The sequence below is a fragment of the Orbicella franksi genome, chromosome 8 (genome assembly GCF_964199315.1).
Source record: "Orbicella franksi chromosome 8, jaOrbFran1.1, whole genome shotgun sequence".
Lineage (NCBI taxonomy): Eukaryota > Metazoa > Cnidaria > Anthozoa > Scleractinia > Merulinidae > Orbicella > Orbicella franksi.
Genome location: NC_138152.1, coordinates 26,749,744 through 26,777,629, shown reverse-complemented (window position 1 = coordinate 26,777,629; position 27,886 = coordinate 26,749,744). Strand labels below are relative to the sequence as shown.

Here is a 27,886-nt window from a genome sequence, read left to right as displayed (position 1 = left end):
CGCTGCATGAGCATTATACCCATGCAACAGTCGATCACGTAACAAAAGGGAGCTTAAGCAACGACGACGTCGAGGACGATGCCTAGTAAAAAACGAATTAATATTTCACCAGCAAAATTCGCGATTTTGTAAATCTGTTCGGTGCGCCAATGACTCTAAAAACGTGCTCAGGCTAAATATGCAATGACATCGCTCAATTTCAAATGGAAATACGAAAACTTAGCCGTCGTCGCCCACGTTCAGTAGACGACGCAGAACTTGGTCATTTCACGTTGTTGTTTTGCAGAGGACGGCAAAGAAATGTACAAAGATTTATAATGCACGTGCACAGCTATTGTATGGGTCATTAAACCTTTTGTTTAGTGACGTTCTCGTTACCGTCGTCGTCGAAAATGAATGGTGGAAAAAATGACTAACTGGCGTGGCTCCAAGTGTCGTCCGTCTTACACTAAAAGCGTGATCATAGAAATTCACCTGAAGGGCCTTTTCCGGTACTGTTGGGGCTTCCGTGTTAACCAATTTTTAGAGGATGGGACCCCCTCTGTGTAAAATTAGACCTCTTTAAGTAGATTATGAAATGTTGTGTTGAAAGGAAACACGTTTTAGTAAGTGTGGTCGAAGAGCGACAACAGTTTAATGGTTAATTCCTTCTATAAGACAAGCTTGCAGGGAATCATGGTTGATCAAAAAGAATTATCCATACAGTTCGAGATGATAAATACAACTAGATACGGTAGCGCATCTCTTAGAGAAAATTGGCCCTCGGAAAAAAAAAAAAAAAGTTTCGAAGTCGAAGTTTCTAATTGTAGACCACTGTATTCGGGGAGTCCTAAGTCAAAGGAGCGGGTCTCCTCGATGTCTCATTTAGCAGGCAGGTTTAGCAGGGTAAACTGCGGATTTTGGTATCACTTATTAGGAAACAGTACAGGCGTATTGATGGCTAGTCGGCTAGAGGTGCTTATGCAATGACGACGACGGCGCGGGGAGAACCCATAGTGACTTGAAAAAGGATTTATAATTACTTTCGAATGTTGCAATATTCTGGATCTGTTCAGTACGCCAATCGGTCTAAAAACTTGTTCAGGCTGAATATCTAGTGACAGCGTTCAATTCCAAAAGAAAATGCGTAACATTGGTCGTCGCGATTCAGGTTCTCCGAAACACGCAGAAGTTGGTTATTGCCGCAGTTTTGTAGAGGACGGTAAAGAAATAAACACGTACGATTTATAATGCACGTGCTAAGCCATTTTTTTGCTCATGAAACTTTCTTTTGTTGAAGTTTTCGTTGTCGTGGCCGTCGTTGTTTCTAAAATTAATTGGAAAAATGTGCAAGGGAGCGCACTCTCTCACGTTAAGAAAAAGCAGTTTCTATTATTCACCATTCCAAAGCAAAAGCATTGTAAAACGCACACGGAAATCTACGGGTTATATTTCGTTGGGTCCTATAAAACACACGGCGCTGCATTAATTTTCACGTTGACGTTGCACTGTTTCTAAGGGAAAAAAAGCGTATTCAGAATATAAATTAAACCGCACTAAACAGGCATCAGAACTGTCCTTTTATACGCATGTAACAGTAACGACTGGAGTCACTGATTAGGATATTTACTCACGTCCAAAACCTCAGCGCTATGGGAGGTGTATTTTGCTGCGCAATTTTCAGGCAAACTGAAAGACGAGCAGTTAAATACATCGTTTCCTTTCCGTTCTGCCCTGTAGAAAAAACAAAAATAATGATAACATATTGTCAAGAGCCTTCCGTTTAGCATTCTTAGTCTGCTAGCAGGCTCACTCCTTGTTTGGAACTCGCTCAGCTGAGCAGACAACCAACGCGAGAAGCAAGCAAGTGAAATACACGATTCCCAAACGCACTCATCGAACTCGTCACGCATTCCATCTGTGACCTCTACGTGATGAAGGAATGCGTGACGAATCCAAATATAAAGCCCGCGTAGGAGGCTTTCAATTTAAGTGCTAAAATAAATAAGAAAGAAGTAATTGTTGCAAACATCCAATATTGAAACCTCTAATACATAAATAGAACGAACGAAAGAATCGAAGTAAGGCCTTTCGATATTTTCTTTTTCTGACAGTCACATCCAGTCGGCGAAAGACCTTCTAAACTCAAGCCTGATACCCTGTTATTGTAGTTTTATAATTATTATTTGTTTTGTTCAGTGAAAAGAAACTGAAAAATTCCCCAAAACACTTCACACTTACTGGCAAAACATCGAGTTCCACGGGTGGTCGCAGGTTTTCCAAGGTACTTCAGATCGAAATGATTCAAACAAGTAGTAAAATGTAAATACAGCAGAGGTATAAGACATCACACATATGGCGTAACCGACACCTGGAAATATGCGAGAATAGCATTGATGGTAATATTTCCTCTTACTTTTTTTTTTTTTTTTTTTTTTTACGCAGAAGGCATTATAATTTGGAGTGTCAGTCCTCTCCCGCCCTCAGCCTAATCGACGACCGAGAGATGCTTGCCCATTGTTGTTTGTGTTTTACATTGTTTTTGTTAATTTTATTGTCTTTCTTTTTTACAGTTATGAGCGCGAGGGAGAGAAAGCATAGATTAGGAGAAAAAAAGGACCTGGTTACAAATGCTTTCAATTCCTTATCTTTGTTCCGACTATCACCTACAAATGGCTAGTCCCTTCCTCCGCCCCATCGCTTCATCTCCCTCGGCTTCTGTTTTTCCGCACTCCGGGCATCAACCCCAAACAATGACCGTTCCCCCCCCCTACCCACTTCTCTAATCCCCCGGGCTTGTAATTTGCCCGCGCTCTGGGCTACTGCCGTGCGAACAAGTGGGGATCCTGTACTCTTACCGTAGGAGCATAGATACATTTCATTAGTGGGCAAATTGATTTCCACACGCCAGTCACTCCAGAGCTAAACCACTGACCAATCGCCAGCTCCAGGAAGAAAAGTGGCACACCATTCAAGAACAACATCAAAAGATATGGGATAAGAAACAAAGCTGTTGAGGAAAAACAACAAGACGTAAAAAAATTACTTAATTCCGTTCGCTTTTCCATTTTTCCTTTTGAACAAGCTATCTTTTAAAATCGTCACGCAATGTTCCCTGCAAAGCCAAAAGGGGCGTTGCGTGACAAGCCTCCAGATTTGTTTTTTTTTTCCTTGTCTAGTTTCGCTTATACGAAAATATTTCCTCGCTTTTTTGGGTATGAAGTTTGATTCTTCTTCTTCCGTCTCTCCTTACCTCTCCCCTTATTTATTGGTATAAATGTAGTCGCGATAATACTTTCGACTCTGCCAGAAGGGATTTTCTCCCCTAGGAGCGAAGCTATGAACAGCAGTCCTGAGGCCCGGGGGGGGGGGGTACTTTGGGAATTTCTGGGCTGGGGATGTGCTGCTGGGACCCTGGAACCCTTAGCCTACACCAGAGCTAGTTCAGCTGAATTTTGCTACCCTATACTAGAACCAACTCCCCAAATCCTCCCATCTATTACGGCTGATTGGCGTAAATTTAAACTTGCCGATTTGATTTTTGTATATTTCTGAGTGGCAATTCCTGGTTTCCTTTGTCTAGATAAAATCTTCAACCAACTAGTCAGTTTTGGGGAAAATGATACTCTATTCTAGACCCAAACGCTCTGATTTATATACCCTATGCTAGAGTAAACTGCTTGAAAACCATACCCTTCACAGCGGCACATACCTATATAGCTCATATATGGCAGTGACCTTCCCCCCCCCCCCGCCCGGGTCCTGAGGGAGGATAAGCTCTAGTCTCCAAGGGTCGTCACGCAACGCTTCTCCCAAAAGCGTTACGTGGGGGATAAGCCGAAATTTTTGGTACTAATATTTTTCTTTTTCTTTTTTCAGTAACTCTGTTAACTAAAATAAACGTTGCACAATTAAGTGTGTTTCAATGGAGCGAATGAACGAGCGAACAAGACAGTTAAACGTCTTAAACAAATCCCGATCTTTGTACCTTAGTATAAACCATTTTACAGTTGTCTGCTCAGTGATCTGGCCTTTGGATGGCAGCGAGGCCGGAGTTGACCTTGTTTTGATACAGACCCCACTACTTTTGTCATGTAAATACACTTAGTTAGCATCAGAACAACTTGTTTTACACAACAAAAGCAATGAGGTCTGTATCAAAACAAGGTCAACTCCAGCCTCGCTGCCATCCAAAGGCCAGGTAACTGAGCAGACAACTGTAAAAGGGTCTATTCGACTGATTACGCCTGGTCCCAATAATAACATGCGCGCACCTGGAGCTTGCACAATTCCAGCTTCAGTGCAGCTTCACATATATGGTTTTTAATCTGCCAGAAATTATTTCTGATATTAATCATAATATATGTATTGGTTTTAAACACAGTAAATCCCCGTTATTTGCCATTAACACTTTTCCCAGGCCCATTTCCAAATCAAAACATTCAATCAAACGGAGCGTCACGCAGTCGTGAAATTTTGCCGTCTATCCCATATCGACACACTGTAGCGAACTAGTGCAAACTGAAGAACAAATTCTGAAGCTCAAATCTCGCTATAATGTGTAAACATTGAACACCATTTCTCTGACTTTAACTTACCTCCGCCGTTTTTGTAAGCCAGGTAAGGGAACCTCCAGATGTTTCCAAATCCGACGCAGTAGCCGAGAGAAGAGAGAATGAAATCTCCTTTTCGACCCCTTTTTTCGCGCTCTTCAACTTGCACTGGCTCTACTTTCTCTTCCCCAGATAACTGTTTTCCAGAACCAGGGTTCGCATTCTCATCGGTGGATATGTTTGCAGTGTTACGAATTTCCCGTGTTCAAGATGAATGTGACAACTGCATGGTCACAACTACCACCCTGAATGGAATGTTGCCAAATTTGCATAAATCTCTAACGAGGGTGCCGCCAAGATGGAGACAGAGGTTGGGGGGGGGGGGGGGAGTACTAAATGGTACACCTTAATTATTTCGCTAAAACATTTCAAGAAAAAAAATCTCTGGCTCCAGAAATTTTCATTCTACTTAATGAAGGCTGGTGTGGAGAGAAAGCCTGTAAACTCAGGGTAAAACTGATGGTTAAACTGGCTCGTGAACCCGGACCAGATGGGCCGTGAACTTTAGTTGCACAGTAGGATATATAGGCCAATTACGTTGTTGACAAATTTATCACAGTGGTAGATATGTTCGGGACTCGATATATACATGCATATCAAGAAATCCTCCATTGCTCTTGCCCTTTTTTAGTGTTTTTGTTTTTGTTGTTTTTTTTGTTTTGTTTTTCTGTTTTTTAGGCCCTGTCCGCACTACGGCGGAGAAATTTGAAAACGCAGCTTTATTTCTACGGTTAGGCCTACCGTCCACACTAATCCGTCACGAAACCGGAACTTCTCGAACCGTTCTTAAAACGGGAGAAATTTGAAAAGGCCGGCTTTGCGTTTTAGTGTGCACGAAAACATTTTGAAAACGGAGCTTTTCGAAAACGATGGAGTCACGATAATCACGTGATTTCCCTGACTGAGTTTTCCTTAAACACAAGTCCAAAATGACCGGTGGGCAGGATCATAACTGATCAACACAAAACAAAAGCTCTAGGATTTTTCACGAAGTTTGGGGAAAACTAAAACTCTCCCGAGGTCTTCTCTGTTTATGACCAAAATCTGCAATTTTGCTTACCTATTTGTGACCTGACCTAAAGTTTGATACTCAATTTTTGACCAAAACGGCTGAAAAACCATACCCTATGGGCGCACATACCTATATAGCCCATATAAGGGAGTACTCACCCCCCCCCCCCTCACCCCGGGATTGGATGATGCTGAATAACCTCGGGATGGATAGAGGGAGCAAAGAGGAACGAATACACGTGCAAACAAAAATAAAAAACAAAGTATTTGTAAAATTTATTAATAATAATAATAATAATAATTAATAATAATAATAATAATAATTAATAATAATAATAATAATAATTAATAATAATAATAATAATATTCACTCATATCACAGCAAACACTATGCTTATAGGAATTCCATAACTATATTTTTATAACAATACCTTTTGCATATTTTACAGTTTGTAGATTTAGGTAGTATAGGGATGTTTAATCTATCCAGAGGAATTCTAGGTCTGCTGTTTTATACGTTTAATGTAAAATCTGTTCTGGTACCCTGAGAACCCGGGGGTTGGGGAACTCCCATAGAAAAACGACGGGGGTACACGTCGTACATTTTAGAGGTTAAAAAAGCGGTTTCGGTACCTTTTTGTGTGCTCAGCCTCAAAAGATCCACAGCAGAAGCTTTTGAGCTTCCTTTTACGATATTTAGCCAAAAGAATATGTTAGAGAATACTATGTTCATTTAGAATTCGCACCTCTTAGTGGTGAAAAGAATTTCAAGCCACGCCCACAAAACAGAATCTTGGTACTTCTTAGGGGTTCTCTTCAAAATTTCCGACGGGCAACCCAGTCCTTTTCATATGGGAACCCCCCTCTCCACCACCCCCACCCGGGCCACTGTCACTGAACAGAAAATTACTCTTGACAAGAGATTATCAATAATCTCTTGGTCTTGACGAATAATCTGTCTAATGCCCACGTTTATATACTGACGCGCATATACCAAACACCCGATCATGAGGAAATGTTGCCTTAATATCGTCAAAAAGGTTACTCTATATATTCCCCCATATTGACCTACATTATAACTAGGCATTAAAAACTTTTTACATGTATTATAAAGGAATAATAAATATGGGTTATTACTAAGTAAACCAAGCGTGAGTTGAATATGGCAGGATAATGGTCAAGTTTTATTTGCATGGCTATAGATCAAGACGTAGTGGAGGTCCTTCCACAAACACGCAAAAAAGAACGACATATCCTGCCATCTTGACCAAACAAGCTTGGCCAGTGGAATATTTATTCTCTTCTATAAACTAGCAGGCAAAGGCTGCAGGCAAAGGCTGCACCATTTTGCCTGCGCAGGGAGCTAGCTATGTAATAATTTGTAATTTATGTTGCAGGTTATTTCAAACCTTCGTCGCATCTTTGCTTTGTACAGCTGTCACTCTTATAAATATGAATGCAATGCACATATTATCTAGTCGTACTTCTTGAACCAACAAAATCAGTGCTGGTTGGCAACAATTTAACAATTCTATTTATTTTTTTTTTATGTGCGAGACTCGTGGTTTTTGTAGGACCATTCGCCACCCCTAAAGTAACTTAGTAGCTGTGGAATGTCAATTGCTTGGTCCAAAACACGATAATTCGGTATTTTTAACAATAAAAAAAAAATGCAGATGGTTTGGAGATACGTTGTGATTCAGTCTCACACTCTAAAATCTTGAGTGTCGTCAAAACTCTCTTTAGATTCTTTCTAACGGCATGCCGGCATGTTGTTAAAGTAATCTAAAATTCTTGCATATCCTACAAGCTTTAAACTTGTCGAAATTGTCGTCAAACTGAAGTCTATGATTCTGGGGCTGTTTCACGACAGCTTATTAACGATTTCCTTACACTTATTAGATAAATTAATTTAAATATACAATAGCCACCATTTGGTGTAGAAATTAATATGCTCGGATAATTCCACGGACACCAATCTGTTCTGAAAAGGCGAACAGATGTCTGAGAGCGAGGCTCGGGGAACATTGTTTTAAAGTCAAATGAATGCTACTGTGTTTATGATCCTTCAAATATTTTTCGTAACGCGCGGGAGCTTTTGAAAATTGGGGATTCCCAAGTTTTCGCTGGGGCATATTCAAACGTGACGCGTTTAGATCAATCGGGTGGGGAGAAAATATTTGATGGATAATGTTACTTAATGATAATTAAGACTCAACATTAGTAAGATTAATTTATATTATTGTCCGGAAAACGGCAATAGAGAAGGATAAACTGCCAACGATCAAACAATTTGAGATATTTGACTTTTAATTTAACAGAAAACAACATGATATGCATTCGTAAATCATTGCGTCCAACCATGTTGAACAGGTTCGTCACAGTATTGTTTTAGACCTACATTATGCTTATGCGCTCCACTGGCCATAAAAGAAGCAATTTCAATTTTCCAGTTTTCAGGGGAGAGTTATCCTGTTCTCCTACGCTTATTAGTTAGTTCAAGAGATTATGATCTTTGTTAATATCATTCAATGGAGAATTTGCATTGAAATACATTTCCATCTCCGCTCACTCTCCCCTCCCTCCACAACAAAGCACACCCATAACCTCAATTTCCACTGGCGCCAGTGACGCTAACGTTTTTATGCTTTGTGGATGTTGTTGATTCTTTTAAGTGCTTAGAGGGCATTCCCAGTAATGAAGATAACAATACATTTTGCTGGCCTTAGTGTGCAGGGTACGTTCACACTTGCACGTGTATGTATGTCTTTGATTTGAGTCGGAGTGTAACAGTCGAGTTACTTTGGCGTCATTGGTATCGCAGTGAACAGCCATGATTTGCTTGCCCTGACAGAAAAAAAAAACAAAAAAAAAAAACAGTCATCAAAATATTGTTTCTCTTAAGAGTGCCTGCCTGCAAGGGTCGAAAATTCGATTTCGCTCATTTTCTTGTGGTAGGTAGGCTAGGGCATAACAAAAACTACTGGATAGTTTTTTTTTGGCAAAATATCCTTTTATTTCAAAGAAATATGCAAATTACCAACTTCCGTTAAAATCGTCATTTGACGCACCATTTTATTAAGCAAGTTTGAGAGCCTCGCATGCAAAACCACATCATTCTTCCGTCTTTAAAACACTCAAATATTTTTGTGCAATGTTTAAATGTGTACTGGGTTGGTTTTAGGGAATGTTGCGTTGTCTTTTTGGGTGCAAAATAATTAAATTTCGAAGACATGTATTTCATTCACTTAAAAGTACTTCGTGAATATAATTGATTTTCGCCATCTGCGAAACCTTCAAATGGATTAAGCTTCTGGTGGTTGAATCGCAGAAGGATGATCTACAGATTCCTGTAAAAATCTCTTTGGGCAAATGATTGTGAGCGACGCGAGAGCTTTTCAAAGTACGTCAAAAATGCAAATATTTGACCATCCGTCGTCAAATTTCAATTTACGGGTTAGACGTATATTTTAGCATGCGCCACATGATAAGTTGAAATAAACACAGAGCTGATAATTTCGAAATGTTCTAACCTTATTTGTTGCAAAAGGCAGGTCCAAAGCCGATTTGACGTGTTACTAGTCGATCTCTCACCACTCGTCGCACATAAAGCAGAAGTTTGCTTTTGTTTACACAAGGTTAACGTCCGATGTACATCGCCAACTGTCAACCTATTATTCGTCGAATACCATGAATCTGTGACCATCTTTCTGCGCATATGAACATCACTGCATCTAAGTCAAAAATGGCTGAGTCATTTGTAGATAGTTGCTTGCTTTGCACTGCGCCAAAATAATACGTTTGATCGATTACTGACCATTGCTGATATTAGCATGTCGGCGCAGCACAATCTTACAGCCGTTATTTGTTCGTCACGCAATGCTGTCACGGCATATCCTGTACATTTTGATCCATTTTGTATAGGGCACTCTCAGGATAAATGAAGCTGTCCGTAAAATAACATAAGTTTGACCTATGTATAAGTTAATCATTGTTTCTTTCTCTTTGGCAAGACTCTAATCTTTGGTACGGTTTCTTTTTCACCATCCTTTCCGAATGAACTGAAATAAAAGTAAAAAAAAGATATTTTAAAATCATAATCAGAGTAAGGTTATAAAGTTCAAACAAACGAGAGACAGCTGACGGATAGTTAACTTATGTTGACGTAAAAAAAAACGGACATAACAACAGCAGTACTTACATAATTCTACATCCTCAGGTTTGAAATGTTTCTCACGGGTAAACACCTTGTCACTGTCGATCTGTTTTTGGAAATCTTTGTCAATAACTCTTGTTTTCGTGATCGCACTCAGCCACTCTTTGCGCCACTTCTTGTATTCGGCATTTCATGCAGAGGGCAGTTTCCAGATGCCGATTCCTTTCGTCCTCCGGCACGTACCACAGCCAAAAACCGAAGAGTTATCGCCGGGCATTTCACTTTCGAAATGATAAACTTTTGAAAACCATTCAAGATGACAGAACTTTATTTCTTAGCGTTCAAAACACGTCAAATGACTCCACGTTCACCAAGAAATTTCTAACCCGATAGTGAAAAATTAAATATTCAAGGTACACCTCTATTTAAGCGGCTAGCCCCATAGTAAGCAGTCACCACCCATTTTCCCGGGGGTAGCCCACTGTATTACATGTAAACCAAAAATAATTGCACAGCGCGAAAAGACCTAGGTATGATTTTAGCGTTACAGTATTACGCAGGGCATGTAGGTAGCGGTGGTCGAGTAAAAGATAACAACAGGGGCAATGGTAAACTATTCATTCTTCTCATTTCTTAATTTAATCTTTTCCTACTCAACATGATTGTGTGCTCCCAGTAGTTCCCAGCCTTACGGAGCCTTATGTATTTGGATAGAAACTGTCCTGCCCCTACCCCCTAAAATGGGATGACAGTATTGCGTGACGAACAAGGAACCGCTGCAAGCAAGGATTCAAGCCATCAAACCATGATGATCAAACGTAATAGTTTGGTGTAGTGCAAAGCAAGCAACTATCTACACATGACTTAGCCGTTTTTGACTTAGATGCAGTGGTGATCATATGTGTCGAAAGAGGGTCACGGATTCATGGTATTCGACCATTAAATAAGTTGACAGTTGGCGATGTACATCGGACGTTATGTAGGCATGTGTAAACAAAAGCAAACTTCTGCTTTATGTGCGACGAATGGTGAGAGAAACACGTCAAATCGGCTTTGGACCTGCCTTTTACAGCAAATGAGGTTAGAACATTTCGAAATTATCAGCTCTGTGTCTATTTCAACTTATCATGTGGCGCATGCTAAAATATACGTCTAACCCGTAAATTGAAATTTGACGACGGATGGTCAAATATTTGCATTTTTGACGTACTTTGAAAAGCTCTCGCGTCGCTCACAATCATTTGCCCAAAGAAATTTTTACAGGAATCTGTGGATCATCCTTAGATGCGATTCAGCCACCAGAAGCTTAATCCATTTGAAGGTTTCGCAGATGGCGAAAATCAATTATATTCACGAAGTACTTTTAAGTGAATGAAATACATGTCTTCGAAATTTAATTATTTTGCACCCAAAAAGACAACGCAACATTCCCTAAAACCAACCCAGTACACATTTAAACATTGCACAAAAATATTTGAGTGTTTTAAAGATGGAAGAATGATGTGGTTTTGCATGCGAGGCTCTCAAACTTGTTTAAGAAAATGGTGCGTCAAATAACGATTTTAACGGAAGTTGGTAATTTGCATATTTCTTTGAAATAAAAGGATATTTTGCCAAAAAAAACTATCCAGTAGTTTTTGTTATGCCCTAGCCTATCTACCATGAAAATATGAGCGAAATCGAATTTTCGACCCTTGCCCAATTATCTCCCATTTTTATGGACAGGGACTCTTAAATACATCAATATTTAATACGCTTAAAGAGTGTGTTCACATGACGACGTACGGCAGCCATCATCAGGGGAGGATTTTCATTTTTTTGCGGGAAGGTAGATTGGGTGGCTAGCCAACCCCCGCTCGGTGATGCAAAAAAATAAAAAAGTGAAGGATTGTGAATCAGTTTGGGCAGAAATAAAAGCAAGAACTCTGGGCAGGTACCTCACTATAATTTCTAGTTGCTGTCATTGTTAGCGATTTCTGGTAAAACAGTTTTAAATTAGGTTTCAATTCTCAGATTGCAACATTTTGCGAACATGCCCTATTCTGGAACCCCAAAGTACTAGCCACCTCCCTTGAAAAATCCTGGATCCGCCCCTGATAATAGTGTCCCAAAAACAATGAAAAGGTGGCCATGTTGGTGTACCAAAAAAATCCTGTGGGAGTTGAACTCTTTTCTTATGCAAATACTTGCTTCTGTTCTAATAAATTTGCATGGGTGCTGGCCAAGTCTAGAAGAGTTGTCCTAGAACTATGAAATTCTAAGTTTTGTTCCTTGTTAAATCGTTTCCCCCTATTCTAAATACGGAGGCAGGGCTTAACCTACCTTTTGCTCTGTCACAGATACTTCAGTTCTCGCGTAAAAATCAGGTGTTACTGGAGCGCTTTCAATCTTCTGGTAACGACAAAGAGAAAGATTGGCTCCAGGCCCTGGTGATCCTCGAGGTCCCGAAGGTCCAGGACTACCGACAGGGCCCTGGGTGCCATTATAGCCAGGAGGTCCTCTTGGAGGAACGATTTTACTCATATTTATCACCTGTGAGGGAAAAAAAATACACATGTTTGTTTGTTTATTTGGATTTTTTTTATTAAACGATGGGTTGCAAAGACACAAGGTGTGATTAAACGATACGGAAACAAGACTTCGAAACGCTTGGCTTTTATTGACCCTTTCAGCTTCAGGGTCTTTCACACAACAAAAAATGGCGGTGTCTCTCCAAATATTGGAGAACATAATATAGAAACCAAATTTTTAATTAGGCTTCGATTTTGATTGATTTACACCCTGTTCTCTCTCTCTCTCTCTCTCTCTCTCTCTCTCTCTCTCTCTCTCTCTCTCTCTCTCTCTCTCTCTCTCTCTCTCTCTCTCTCTTCTGAGCCCCTTTCATAGGGCCTTGTAAGATTATGTACCTGATCTTTTACGTCCCGGAGGTCTTTATCGGTGGATATCAATTTGCGCCACAAATCTAAGAAAACCTCCTCCCTCACAGACGTTGAGTTTAGGTTAGCTATAGCTTGCTTCTGCAGAAAAAAAAAAAAAAAAAAAAATGAGAAAAGGGAACAAAACTATAATAAACAAAAATCATTTCAAGTTTCCATTAAAATATCTGGTCATAAACATGTTCACCTTTCAAGTTCTGGATTTTGACAACAACAAAAAAAGACTTTCTGTGTTCTAGAGATGTAAATTTCTGTTCATTATCTGATCGAGAGATTGTTGCCAAACGCTTGGTTACTTCATTCTATCTTTCATATTTACATTTTCTGTTATTAGCTGGCCTTTTATTCGCTTTGGGAAGTGAACAATTTTAGTCTGTTGAGTCAGTGGTGGAAAAGATCATTTACAAGAGTGAAAATTAATTAATTTTTCACCCGCTTCTCAAGCGCAATTCATCCCCTAATAGTCGTTCCCCTAGGGAGGAACTTCTTTATAAAAAGAACAGGGGTGTTCGTCATACCTTGTAGGAGTTAAAAAAGCGGTTTTGGTATCTATTAGAGTGTTTAGCCTCAAAAGGTCCACAGCGGGAGGTTTTTTGGTGCCTTTTAGGGTATTGAGACGAAAAGATATGACAGGAGATAATGTGTTGTTTAGAAGTGGTACCTCTTTACAATAGGGGGAAAAAATTCAAGCCACGCCCAGAAAACAGGATCTCGGTTCCTCTTAGGGGTTCTTTTCAAAATTTCCGACGAGCACCCCCGCTCTTTTTATATGGGAGTCTCCCCCGGAACTCGTTCGTCTAGGTATTGTGCCCTAAAACTTTTCCTGCTTGATCAAATGGTCACGGAAACATCTTTAGAAGTTATAAGTAATGACGTCACAGATGGAACAAGAATTCCCCCCCCCCCCCCCAACCCCCAGTTTTGGCTGGGATTAGCAGTCAGTGGGTTACTAAAGCCGTCACTTACATACTGCGGAAAAGCCATAAAAAGTCAGCTTAAAGGAGCTCATTCACGGTATTTGAGTTATTTTGGCCACGTAAAAATTGCCTTTATATTAAAAGAAACCTGAAAACAGTAGTTTACTAAGATAGAAAAACACCAAAGAGATAATAATAAACCATAAAGGAATAAGGATGGTTAAGGATGGAGAAAATTAACACGGATTACAAACGACGAACTTGAAAAATTAAGTGTGGCCAAGGGTTTATATTAATTTTGAACCACAAGCAATCAGTCAACTGTTTTCTCCTTAGAGCACATTCCAAATACCACTCATCGAATCGTAATTTATATTAAGAACTAAAAAAAATTGCTTTATAGGTCCCACGAAACTCACACTTTTAAGCAAGTGTTGTTGCGTCCTGTTGATTTCCTCCCTCAGTTTTGTCAGATTTTCCGAAATTTTCTTGATAGACTCTTGCAGAGATTTTCCTTCCTGAAAATAAGATACATAAAAAACGCAAATAATTTGAATCAAGACCAGATGACGCTGAAAAAATTTCGAATACGCAAGAAACTGTGGCGTTGACAGCACCAGATATTTAATAAATGCGAGCAAGGCCACAAGACGTCGAACTCTCTTGGCAGGTCAACAGCGTCAGTTATTTACCGCGAGCACTAGGAGCTAAAATACTCCCCTTCCCTCCCTTCCCCTCCCCTTCCCCTCCCCTTTCCCCTCTCCCTCTCCTGCCCCTTCCCCTCCCCCTTCTCCTTCCCCGCCCTCTCCCCCTTCCCCCATAGATTGAAACACTTTATCCGTTGTATAGAACCGGTAGTTCGTAGCGAAAAAACACAACAAAACACAATTGAAGTTTCCACTAAGCGTTTGCGTTTCCGGTAAGCGTTTCTTACTCGCGCTATTTACATACCGTGCTTAAAATAACACTGATCTCCTCCAGGGATGAAACGTTGTTCTTGAGGTTTTGCACATTTTCTGAGAGATTTGTTTTCTGGACTCTGGGCATCACTGTTGGAAATCCTAAGCGGGATAATAAAAACAACTTAAAAAGAACACATTGGCGTAGTGGCGTATGTCTTTAAAAACTTCAGATTATAATCCCTTGCGTCTCATATTTCAATTTCCTCTGTGCTTCAAGGAAAGAACTTCTTTCAGGAATGGCTCAGAAACAGAGAGTCTCTATTACTAGTAGCATCCTGGGCATTTGAATGAATGGTTCCCAAAGGCTGACGGGGACACTTGTATTTACTCTAAATTTTGGTAACCATGTTCTTTAACTTCAAATTCATACCCTTAGCTTTCTAGGACCAAAGCACGCTATTCTACCTCCGTGACTGAAGCGGAAAATCGCACTTAATCTTGTCGACAGACGATCGCGGCCACTTCTCTTTCCCTCTCTCTATCCCTTTTTGAAGACAAAAAGCTCGATGAAAGATGGCTAATTACGTTGGTATACTGTATAACCTTCCTACCATTATTGTGTTGAACTTTCAAAACTCTGTAAAGTTGAGACAAGCTATCGATACAAGTAATCTCATATACAGGCCCTTTATCACTTGCATTCATCATTATAAAATTTTTGATAACCATTAGTGGCTACAACAGGATACATCAAGTAAACTTGCATACAAACGAACAAGCCCTACAAATGAGGAAATCGCCTCAATTAAGACTCTCATGTACATCATCGTAGACTTTCAACTGAAGACCTGGGACAGGAAATGTGTCGTAATCCCTTATGTATGGGGCCAAAATCATTCAAAGCAGTTACCGAACCAACGGTTTTATTTTCTTCTTGCCTTATTACTCTTAAAGAGACCTGGACAATTCAGTTGTGAGTAATGAAGTAGTGTTCATGATCGAGAGGTCCAATTAGCTTAATTGGAGAATAGTTTGTATGTAAGCTAGTGTGAATTGTCAGCTGCCATATCGCGCTTAACCAACGAGAGTCACGGCAAACTTCTTTCGCACGGAGGAAAAGAAACACGAGAAACCTGAACTTATGCCAGGCTAGGCAAATGCCGCACGGATCAACAGCCGTCATCATGTCAGTTTATTTACCTACACAAATCACTTATCTTGATTAGACGTATGATACACACAAGTCAGTGTTTAAGTCAACTTCCGCCTTCACCTTCTAAACACTAGTAAATGCAGAAACTTCGGTGTGGAACGGAAATCTTTTCGCCTGATTACGGGATTTGGCTACTTTTGATGATTTCTTTTTGTAATCACATTACACAACTACCATCTGTGGTATTCGGATGATCACATTATTTTTAGATTTTAATCTAGTTTTAACGTTTCAGAAATGGTCTGCCAATCTTTTGGTGGTCCGAGACACAACCAAGATCTGAACGAAATCTGAGAAATTATTTTTTGATATTCAACGGCTATTTTCCGGAGATTCTTAACGTGAAAAATCTCACAACTCCATGGTCAGACAAGAAACTATTAAACATGGCATAGATCCAAAGATCGCCGATAACTAAACTCTAACTACATCTGAATTTATGCCAAAAAATGCACGCAGCTTGTGAAGTACTGACTCAAGATTCCCCGTATGTAAACAATAACAAAAAATGCGTGAGTAGGATTTCTCGGGTTTTGATTGAAATTCCATCAGTCTCTTACCTTAGCACGCTGTGTTACAGAGAAATCCCGAATTTTGGAACCCTAGAATTCTTGAAACTCGAGATTATTCGAAGCAATCTTTGCCTCTCTTAGTAAAAAAAAGTTAGGAGAAATTTACCCACCATTTTTTCGAACCAGTTTTCTGTTTCCTAAAGTGACTAGAAAAAATCGAGATTACACTGTATTTTGAAGAGTGAAGGTTTAGCACCTAAGTACTAGTCGAAATGTTAATAAACAAAGTCCTAATTGAATATTGTATCAGCTAAAATACCGAATCTATGTTTTGGTTCTCCCTTTTTACGAGAAAACTCAGGTTTCTGTGTAAGCCACGTTCAGGATGTTGTGTGCATAAATTGACTCAACCTCGCCGGGGGTACTAGTCATCGCAGATTAACAACTGATCCAGAAATTTGTCAAAGGGGAAGATCACACCGCGAGGCTCAGAAAGTCAGGACTTCCCAATCCATTGTCCGATGGCACTAAACACCACGAAGTCTCTAGCTTCGCATAAACAGCATAAATTGCTCAAGTACTTATACAAAAACACTTACCTGAAACGGGTGAATCCTTGTGGCATCCTTTGCAGGTCCCTCCGTCGTTCTTAATAAGCTTTTTGTAATAAAGAAAACTTGTCAACCCAAGACAACTTAGGGTCAGAACGAATAGCATTGAATTCAGTGCCACGAGACGTTTCATTCGTCGCGATGTCGAGCGGTACAACTTCCCGCATGGGTCTGTCTCTTTTATGTAGAACGTGGGTTCAGGACCACTTTTTCTATCGTCCTTTGCCTGCGTTTTAGGGGATTGATTTTTGTAAACGCTGCTGCTTTTCGTAAAGGCAGCTATATCAAGGCTGCTGAAATCCAATTCGACTGCCGGGTTTTCATAGAAACGAAGCTCATCGTAAAGTCCAGAACTTTGTCCTATGTAATAATCATTCTCCAATCTTGTTCGTGATTGCTGAAACATCTTATTACAATTGCGAAGTTAGTGTCAACCTGTAGCGCACGTTTTGTCCGGGATGTTTTTGGGCGCATCTAGTCTTCGTAAAACTATTTTCCTATAACAGGGAAGGTCGGTCTTAAGTGGCCGGAAACGGTATCAAATTGTGTCTCGCTATGCCTGTGAAACACGCAATTATTTTAGTCGTGGGAGGGGAGGTGGCAGGGGATGGTTTGGGGGTCGGGCGAAAATACTTCTCGAAGATCTTGTAATTACTTGCTTTTAAAACATAGCAGAATCTATCATTAATTGTGTGCTTAAAGTAAACTGCTTTTTTTACCTCTGGGAGATCCAAATTAAGACTTTCGTCGTCCATGGCATTTTTTTTTCCGAACAAGGAAAGTGGAAGTTGCCCGCAAAGAGAAACAAACCGCAACAATTGAGTCGTAGGCCTGGAACATGCGACAAAGTTGTAAGCAGCTCCAAGGATAATTTCACACCAGATTTTGCGTAGGAAATGGTAGAACGATATCTAAAATGTGCATTAAATAATCCCAACGATTCATACACAGTCAAAAATTTTCAGGGTGTAAAATTGCGGTTTTCTTTCTGACAGGTTTTGAGTCTATTTATACATATCGTAACTGTGTCTCGACAGAAGAATTAACAGAACTGACTGATAAGGCATGTGAAAATTTTTATCTCTCTAGTCCATCCCGTTGAGTCCATCCATTAAGCAATTGACCTCATCCAACATTCTTTCAACTTTTATTTTCTAACGCCCGGGGCCTGTTAGGTGTATCTGTGAAATCCTCCAATTTTCCCTATAGATGAGATCATTTCATGACTCAAAATGTCTTTGTCATCATTTAAGCCTTCTTTTATATGCGCCTGTTTTAGAATAATATCTTTTAGGATCTATAGAGCAGGTGACAGTATTCGCACATGTAGAACCACGAATAAAGCCCCTTCTGATCTTCAAGGGGTCAGGAAAGTGAAACCTTGACAAAGAAATGCGAAATAACATCGCCCACGCGTTGTCGCAAAATTTCAGGAGAACGCATGGTGCGATGAAAAAATAATGCTGTTAGCGGCCTGGAGAACTGTAGAATTGGCCGTTCAAGCGAGCGGAGCACTTATAGTTTTATGACGATGACCAAATTCACATGTAACGGTGATTAATAAAGACTTGGCGGTTAGCCCGAAGATTTTGCTAGATTTTGCTAAGCCGGAAGCTGTAACATTTTCGAATTCTAATGACGTCATGTTAAAAGACTTTTTATCTGATTTCTTCACGGCGTTGCCAGGATACCAGAATCCGAAGATTTTGACACAGTCTGGTCATCTAAAGGTAATGTTGACACAAATTGAAAGGTTCGATTGATGGCATGCACTAGCCAATGGTTGATTTTCTCTGTAAATAGGAAAGAGGAGACAGCATTCCAGTTACGTTTCTGAAATACTTTAATCGCATTGTAAGTAGATCGAAAACAGAGACAATTTCATTTTCGAAGGGTCGCTACTTTCAGGTTAGTCGTTACTTTCGGGGTGAGTGGGAAGTGTTAATGACCGGGTTAAGGCGGGGGTAAACATGAAGGCCATATTTTGGCTGGGTATTATGGGTTGAATGCAAATATCTCGTTCCCGTTTCAAGCAGCGAAAAATCTCTCTGCTCATTTCACATAGCTACGTTTTGGGCTGTTTTGTAAATTTTTTGGTGATTTTTGGGTATATTTGGGGATAAATAGTTTTTCTCAAAGGATTAGTAAAATTTATGGAAATAGGAAATTTTGAAGATTTGATGTCGTTTTAAAATTAGAATTTGAAGTTAGAAATTGGTAAACGTACACCAAACAGTTGCCCACCAACCCGGGGTGCCCTGTTGGGGGCAATCAACTGTCTGGTGGTGTTTAAAATCCCTTTTTATCCTTTTAATCCTTCTTTAAAGTTCCTAAAATTTCACTTAAATTCATGTGTACCCCCGCCTTAAATAGGAAGCGTGCAGTTACTTTTGATTCTGTGGGGGGGGGGGGGGGGGGGAGGGGCTGTTACTTTCGCAGTTCAGTGGAATAGCCTATTTCAAACTGGTCTCATTTGGTACTCAATTTTTGTTGTTGTTGCTGTTTTACAAAACGATTTCCGTTTGTTCGGAGTTTTACTTTGTTAATATAGGTAGGATTAGATAAATTAAAGTTATTAAAATTTGAGAAACAAAGACTCGAATCCGAAATACTGTTATTGTTATTGTTTTGTGTTCCTTTGGTTTGTAATTGTTAAGGGGGCAGTACACTGTAAATTATGGAGGAGATGGGAAGGAGTATACCGCTAAGACACTGAAACCCTGATACCACATTCTTATAGACCGTAGCAGCTTGATTTTGCAACCCTATTCTGGACTAGGCACCAAAAACGCCTACCTATCACAGACTAACTATTTTCCAAACCAGAAGCAGATCGCCTCGACTATTGGTGATATGCTTTTGTCCAAACTTTATCACTATCGTAGTCTAACATACGCCAACTAAACTCAAAAAGTCACTTTCAAATTTCAATTTCTACTATAGAACCCAGGGTCAGCAACCCTGCTCTAGACTAAATTACTTCTACACCGGCCACTTTTCAGGTAAATTATACCTTATTCTGTATCAAAGCTGTCTGAATTCTATACCCTATCAATCCCAGACTAAACTGCCTGTTAAACATACCCTTCACAGCGGCTCATCCCCATATCAGTTTAATATACACGGGAATCCCCCCCGCGGGGTAATTGTTACTTGTGCAGGCATTCTTTTGCCTCTTCACATCATGCACTTTGATAAGGAGTGTGTGACTTGCAACTCTTCCCCCTCCCTCCCCCCTCCCTATCCCCATCGCCTCGAAAAAAAAAAAACAAAAAAAAAAAACCTTGCAAGAAGTTCCGTAAAATCTGTTTCCCTGTTTATCTTGTACTAAATAGCAACCAGGAAGTTGAAGGTTAATACAATCATCCTTTGCCAAACTGCTATAAGACTCAACATTCACGGTCTTCCGATCGTGCAAAGCTTTGATTGCCTTCGCCACTGTCTTTTTCCATGGCACGATGAAAATATTTCTGCAGCACTTTCTCGTTTTATACCATGAAATATCCCACTTGTCGTTTAAATTTTCTTTGTTGTGCACGCTCCATGAGTATTATACCCATGAAACATTCAATCACGTGGCTTTGTCCTTTGATAAACGCGAGAAAATTGAAGAAAATGAATGGCGGAAAAATGCCTAACTGGCGTGGCCCCAAGTGTCGTCCGTCTTACACTTAAGGCGTGATCATGTAGAAACTCACCTGAAGGGCCTTTTCCGGTACTGTTGGGGCTTCCGTGTTTACCAATTATTAGAGGATGGGACCCCCTCTACGTAAAATGAGACCTCTTTAAGTAGATTACGAAATGTTGTGCTGAAAGGAAACACGTTTCAGGCGCGGATCTAGGATAAACGTTGACCGATTTCCGAAACAATGAGCGCCGAAGGTGCAAACTTCTAGATGGGTCAGGGGCCATGCTCCGCAGGAATTGTGTTGGACATTAACTCCCTACAGACCGCTCTCCTGGGTTTCTGAGTCATTCTGAAAAATCTGACCGATTTCTGTAAAACGGTGGAAATATAAATGTGGTAGAAGAGTGACAACAGTTTATTGGCCAATTCCGACCCTCTACAAGATGAGCTTGCAGGGAATCATGGTTCATCAAAAGACATCATCCATTCAGTTCAAGATGATGAATACAATTAGGAACGATAGCGCATAGCGCGTTGGTGGTACTCCACAATTAGTGTTGAAGTTTCTAATTGTAGACCACTGTATTCATTGGGGAATCCTAAGTCAAAGGAGCGGGGCTCCTCAATGTCTCATTAAGCTGGGTAAACCGCGGATTGTGGTATCACTTGGAACAAACAAAACAGGCGTATTGATAGCTAGTCGGCTAGGGGTGCTTGCGCAATGACGACGGCGTTTATCGCCGGGGAAAACCCGTAGTAAATAAAGGATTTGTAATTACTTGCGAATGTTGCAATTTTCTTGATCTGTTCAGCACGCCAATCGGTCTAAAAACTTGTTCAGGCTGAATATCTGGTGACAGCGTTCAATTCCAATAGAAAATACGCAACATCAGTCGTCGCGATTCAGATTCTCCGAAACACGCAGAAGTTGGTTATTGCCGTTTTGTAAAGGACAGTAAAGAAATATACAAGATTTATAATGCACGTGCAAAGCCATAGCTTTACTCATGAAACTTTTTCCTTTCGCTGACGTTCTTGTTCGCGTCGCCGTCGTGGTTTGCTCAAGCTCCCTATTGACAGAGTAGCCTTAACAGACGAGGTCATAGAGAAAGGAAACTGAAAAGCGTCCTAAAGCAAGGCGAATCCACATCTGAAGAGCTGACCGCAAAGTTAATTATCTTTCAGTTTCGCCCGTGCATTTACATGAACAAACGTAGCGGTCTTAAATATGGACATAAAATTACGTATTCTTGACACTCTACCCGAAGGGCCGTTCACCTATTATGCTGAATTCTGCATTCATCAGTGGACAGTTCACTAGCTTTTGAAAATTCAAGTGCTTATACCTTTTCCCAAAGCTAGCTTAAAATTGCGCAAAATAGACGTCTTGAAATGGAGATCTGGATAGTTCAGATTTTGATGTCATTTATCTTTTTAACGCTCGGGTTGGTCGACGGATTTCAAGTACGATGTGTTCTATCAAGCTTCCTCTTCATACCATGTTGGATAGCTGTTCTTGTAAGTACACTGCGAAGATGTAACATGATCCATGGTAGAATATTGTCTCTTCTTCTCCTTTACAATGGTTTTAAAGTAGATTAAAACTTGAAAACAACCGATGAAGAACCAGTTGCAGCTTGGGTTTATATGTAGGTGACAGTGAATTGTTTTTACAACGTTCGATAAATTTTCGATTTTTCGATAATATTTTCCTTTGGAAGCGTTCGCGACAGCATGCAAGTTTTCATGCTTACACATTTTCGTCAGCACTACGATTACTATCAGTGATATTCCTCACTGCGACTTCAGTAGAGTATATAAAGAAGTGAATTGCTCGATTTTTTCTATCAAGTGTAAGACCACTACGGCTGTGCTTCAGATTTCATTTCCGGGTTTCGTTGTCGTATAGCCATGTCATCGAGCCCAGAACCTTCCACGAGCCAGACTATGCAGTGCTAGGGGACGTTTTCGAAGCGCTCAAATTCCATCTTGATCAGACGATAGAAAGCTTTACACCAGGCTTGGTCTTTCAAACAACCAGAAACTCAGAAATTGGAAAAAGCGGCTGAAGCCGGAAAGCTGAAGCTCGAAGGTTACAATATAAATACGCGTATCTTTGTAATCACGCATAACAAGGGTAAAGGGACTCTGAACGAGCTTGGCAGTCTCCTGGCTGTAAGGGAGGAAGAGAAAGCCAGGGAAAAGGTCGACTATGAGCTGAAATATGTTCGCGCCATCGCCAAAAAATTACTAAAGTTTGCTGACAAGAGCAATGCCGGTTGGCTGGCTCGGGTCAAAGAAAATCAGACTAGGGATCTCGCGAGCGATTCCGGGCGAGGACAACAAGAGGATCGAAAAAGCGAAAGAAAGAAATGTAGAGAAGAGGAGACAAAATACTCTCAAAAGTGCGGGGAAGAACAAGAATTTGTCTAGCGCTTGAAATGATCGCACAGGTAGTGATAGGATCGGATTTTTTATAAAATTAAGAGTGCTCACAATGCAAGTGATCTCACTCTGCCTGCTTTTCACTCTTCGACATTCTGCTACGCTTCTTTGACTAACGACTCATAGGAAACTCGGGCTCGTAATCTAACGGTTAAATAGCTAATGATTTAGAATCAACCAAGGCCTGTGAGGTCAGCTATTTTAGTAGAGAGGAAAAAAAAAATAACTTACCAGTTGAGAATGCTATAGAAGTAAGTTCGAACATCCATCTGTTCTACGGAAATATTAAAAAGCACGATTTATCTTTAAGTTTCCATTTTATATTGACGGCGAACTGCTTTCTGTTTTTACCAAGGTGTTGTCTATTGGTATCATGGGGCTGGCATTGTCCACCTCGGCTAGACACTCCCTAACTTTGGTAAGACCTACACAGTAATGGAAGGCTGTTTCATTGTTTTTAGACTTGTTTAGACTTTGAGATTCCTCTATGATTGTCATAAATTACGTTGTTCTACCTCCGAACTGAGACACGTTTTCCGATTGGAGGAGAACATGTCACGTGTCGTGGGTCAAAACTCACTAACTCCCTTGGGCGAACAAAATTTACTAACTCCCTAGGGAAACAACAACTTGAACTTTTGACTCGCACGTGATCAGGACGCGCTCCTTGAAACCGCGGCAAATTTGTGAGCCAGCCGGCGTCAAGCAAACGATTTCTTCGCACTTTTTTCCTATTTTTGAGTTGGAAGGTATAACAAAACACTCAATGACTGGTCCTGCGGGAAACAGTGAGTTTTGGGTCCCCTCGACCTCACTGTTCGTTTCGGCTCCACCTCGGGGAACATTGAGGGTCTCGGGAAACAAAACTCACTGTTCCCCTCGAGGCCAGTCATTAAGTGCTTATTATACCTTATTATAGGAAATTAATGATGCACTTTGACAACGCGGAAGAAAATTTACGTTACACAAAATTAACGCGCCTAAGTTTATTTTACGCAAATTTGCTGTAACACAAACGTCTCAACATACATATCTAAAGGGCAAAAAGTATTTCCAGTCATTGTCAGCTCATTGGAAATCCCCATTAAGGTGACCATGAAATGGGAAGACGAAATGACCTTGGAAAATTTAAGAAGAAGGACTGAGGAAGTTAGCTATCCCCTCGGGGAAACGGATCAATACGAAAACCAGTCGAAAGACATTTTGAGTTCAATCTTGAAGACGAACTACTAGATGTTGACTCCGAGGCAATGAAAGTGGAGCTTTGAGCAGATGTTTTGTTACTGAACCAAAGGTGGAACAAATAATAATAATAATAATAATAATAATAATAATAATAGACTTGTATAGCGCTAGAACTATACAAACATACTCAAAAGCGCTTTACATTAAGTTAAAATAAATGAATAAATGGAAATCACTAAACTTTAAAACTATTACAACAACTATGCTAAACTTTAAAACTATTTCCACAAGTCAAAAGCTTTCTTAAAAAGAAATGTTTTCAGTTGCTTTTTGAAAATGGCGAGGCTGCTACTTGTTCTTATAGTTTATGGCAGCGAGTTCCATAAAACAGGTGCAGCATGAGCAAAGGCCCGATCCCCAAGTGTAGAGCAGTTGACTTTTGGAACAACCAGAAGAGATTTTGCAGACGAACGAAGAGCGTAATTAGTAGCTGGTTTCAGGGATAAAAGATCATTAATGTAGGAAGGACTTTGGTTGTGTAGTGCCTTGTAAACAAGAAGAAGCAATTTAAACTGAACTCTAAACGATACTGGGAGCCAATGTAAGTCGATAAGAGCGGGTGTGATATGATCAAATTTCGCAATCCGAAAAATCACTCTAGCCGCGGCATTCTGAACTTTCTGTAAACGATCAATCTGGTATTTAGGTAGACCAAATAGAAGTGCATTGCAGTAATCAAGGTGCGAAGATACAAAGGCGTTGATCAGTGTCTTTGTGGATTGCGCGGTAAGGAATTTTCTGATCTGTCTTATGTTGTATAGTCCGCGAAAAGCCTTGCTACAAATCTTGCCAATGTGAACATCCATTCGCATATGAGCATCGAACCAGGCCCCAAGGTTCCGGACGCTTTCTAACGGTTTAATGACAGTGTCGCCAATGATAATAGAATCAATAGATGTTTTGTTCAATAGATGATAATAGAATTAAATGATAATAGAATCAATAGATGTTTGTTCAATAGATGTTTTTTTTTAATACATGGGCGAGCGTAGATATGGAACTTTATATCTCACGAGTGAGCGCAGCGAACTCGTGAGATATTAAACTGAACACTCGAAGATATATTCCATATTTACAAGCAACCATGTATTATTTTGTTTATTAATAGACATACTGATAACGACGTTTTTGACCATTTGCCGAAGATTTCCGACGAATTTTCCTAAAATTGTCTCAAGTGCACGCGAACGTTTCTGGACAATTTCCGAGAATTTTCGAAGGTTATCGAAGATTGCCAAAGATTGCTGAAGACTTTCGATCATTCAGCAACAAATTTAAGTACAGTTTAAGGGTCAAACATGATATCAGAGAGGAGTAACCGATATCTTCACCAGTGAGGATACGGAAAATACCCCACCCGATTCCCGAATGTGGTTTCGTATGAATTTTACAAGTGGTAAAACACTCGTGTCTGTGTAATAAAGGTGCTTTTTAAAATTAACATCGATGTAAATTAAGATCGATGCATTAAACCTACGCGATTGTTTTTAAATCGCGTGAATAATGTGGATCGTTAATTTCCTATAATAAGGCAGTTCCAAAACTGATGAATTTAGTCAAAGCTATGTGAGCTTTATTCTGAGTAAAGAAAGACATCGGCTAAGTTGCAGTAGTAGCTGAGGAAGCAGCAGTGGCAGTGCATCTAACATTGCAGTGGTAATGGTGGTGGCGGTAGGTAATGGTGGTGGCTGTAGTGGCAGTGGCAGTGGCAGTGGAGTGGCAGTGGCAGTGGCAGTGGCAGTGGCAGTGGCAGTGGCAGTGGCAGTGGCAGTGGCAGTGGCAGTGGAGTGGCAGAGGCAGTGGCAGTGGCAGTGGCAGTGGCAGTGGCAGTGGCAGTGGCAGTGGCAGTGGCAGTGGCAGTGGCAGTGGCAGTGGCAGTGGCAGTGGCAGTGGCAGGGGCAGGGGCAGGGGCAGGGGCAGGGGCAGGGGCAGTGGCAGTGGCAGTGGCAGTGGCAGTGGCAGTGGCAGTGGCAGTGGCAGTGGCAGTGGCAGTGGCAGTGGCAGTGGCAGTGGCAGTGGCAGTGGCAGTGGCAGTGGCAGTGGCAGTGGCAGTGACAGTGGCAGTGGCAGTTGCGGTGGTGGTGGCAGTGGCAATGGCAGTGGCACTGGAAGTGGCAGTGGAAGTTGAAGTGGCAGTGGCGGTGGCGGTGGCGGTGGCGGTGGCGGTGGTGGTGGCAGTGGTAGTGGTTAACAGAAACAACCATCGCTATTTGACTATCAGTGATGGTGGTAAAAAAACTTACATGCAACAGTTACAACAAAACTTTTAGCACTCTAAAACTACCCTCTCTTTCCCATTGGTTATAGATAATGGCTTTGAGGTCTGTCAGCATGGCGTGTGCCGTAATATCAGTAATAACAGTGTGCATCTATTCTTCTGCTGTGACCAGTCTCGTGAGGAGCAAATACATGAGTAGTACTGCAAAACTGACCAAAATCAAGTACACAGAACGAGAGAAGACCATGTTAGGCATATCGTCCTTGGTTCTTATATTTTCCATCTTTGAGATTATCCTGGCTTTTGCAAGCGCTTTGATTGGTGATGCAGGTGCATCAGGCAAAGGCTACCAGCCCTTGAGAGAAATTCAGGTATTTCAAGCTATAACTGCTTAGTTACTGCAAGATATGATAGAACATGTGGGAAGCGCGGTGGCTTCATAGTTAATACGCTAGTATTGAGCGGTTTAGGCCCCGATTCAGGTCCCGAGTCCCGGTCCCGAGTCAGGTCCCGAGTCCCCGGTCAGGTCCCGAGTCCCGGCTGGACAATATTTATAAAGAGCACAGCTACCTTCAGTCATAACTTACAACTGTTATCAATGTAGGCATGTGCAAATAGACCGAATAAATAAATAAATAAATTAAATAAATAAATGAATAAATAAATAATTCGAGAAAGGACAATAATATTCCAACATTTCATTCTCGCAAAGAGCTGAATAAATATGTTGTTCCTTACATAAACTAACACTGCTACTTTAATTTTAGGTATGGCAAAGGAATCACAAAACAGAAGCTGGACAAATCTCACTGCAAACAGCCTAAGTAATTAGCAGCTTAGCCGATGCTACATATTCTGGGATGTAGTTAATAATAACAATAATAACAATAACACTAATAACAATATTTTTTTTATAATAATAATAATTATTTTATTAAGCTCATTAAAATTCTTTACTAGAACTTTACAAGATAAATGTTTCCAGCACAACTGAATATTTACAATTAACAATTCTAATAAAGTCGTTCGGAAAGGAAGCAAAATGCAATTTACAGAAATGAATAAAATTGAGAAGAGCTGAAAATTGGAATGACTTGTATTTAAACAAGTCATTCCAATTCTTAGCTCTTCTCAATTTTAGAAAATGTCACAAAAACGTAGCAAAAGTATTTGCGGTTTGTGTCATCGATAGTACGTGAGAAGTAATCAAAAAACAAAAGAAAATTACTCTCAAACTTTACAATACACATTCTACTACTACTAATACTACTACTTCTACTTACTGCTGCTGCGGCTGCTGCTACTACTACTAGTACTACTACTAATAATAATAATAGCAGTAATAATAAAAGCACGAACACAATAATAGCAGTAATAATAATAACAGTAGTGCTAATAGTAAAAATAATAGTTGATAGTAAAATGGTATTTTAATCATAATATAGTTTAGCAATAATATATGCTTGATGATAAGCTAGTTGTATCATAAGCTCGAATAAC

General features: G+C 40.3%; 3 protein-coding genes across 5 annotated transcripts; 1 reads left to right on the top strand and 2 right to left on the bottom strand.

The window, feature by feature from the left end:
* Positions 1-66: 66 nt before the first annotated feature.
* On the bottom strand, positions 67-3,730 carry LOC145495783 (sodium- and chloride-dependent GABA transporter 2-like). Its single transcript, XM_081475372.1, has 2 exons — positions 2,221-3,730; positions 67-1,713 (listed from the first exon to the last, which is right to left on the bottom strand). The coding sequence occupies exons 1-2, from the start codon at positions 2,325-2,327 to the stop codon at positions 1,590-1,592; spliced, it is 231 nt and encodes a 76-aa protein (XP_081331498.1). The 5' UTR covers positions 2,328-3,730; the 3' UTR covers positions 67-1,589.
* A 2,242-nt stretch (positions 3,731-5,972) lies between these two features.
* LOC145494889 (uncharacterized) lies at positions 5,973-18,458 on the bottom strand. 3 transcript variants are annotated; one of them, XM_081474444.1, is made up of 6 exons: positions 16,839-18,453; positions 14,564-14,673; positions 14,032-14,130; positions 12,666-12,776; positions 12,082-12,291; positions 5,973-8,450 (listed from the first exon to the last, which is right to left on the bottom strand). In XM_081474444.1, exons 1-6 carry the CDS (start codon positions 17,254-17,256, stop codon positions 8,274-8,276), a joined length of 1,125 nt encoding a protein of 374 aa, XP_081330570.1. In that variant the 5' UTR covers positions 17,257-18,453; the 3' UTR covers positions 5,973-8,273. The 3 variants fall into 3 exon arrangements, 1 of the variants encoding a protein (XP_081330570.1); XR_014050341.1 differs by having other exon boundaries at positions 8,372-8,450; positions 9,137-12,291; positions 16,839-18,458; XR_014050342.1 differs by lacking the exon at positions 5,973-8,450 and adding an exon at positions 8,464-9,664 and having other exon boundaries at positions 9,805-12,291; positions 16,839-18,458.
* A 3,131-nt stretch (positions 18,459-21,589) lies between these two features.
* On the top strand, positions 21,590-27,258 carry LOC145494439 (uncharacterized). The gene is made up of 3 exons (XM_081473913.1): positions 21,590-21,996; positions 26,476-26,757; positions 27,154-27,258. The coding sequence occupies exons 1-3, from the start codon at positions 21,871-21,873 to the stop codon at positions 27,208-27,210; spliced, it is 465 nt and encodes a 154-aa protein (XP_081330039.1). The 5' UTR covers positions 21,590-21,870; the 3' UTR covers positions 27,211-27,258.
* The last annotated feature ends 628 nt before the right edge of the window (positions 27,259-27,886 follow it).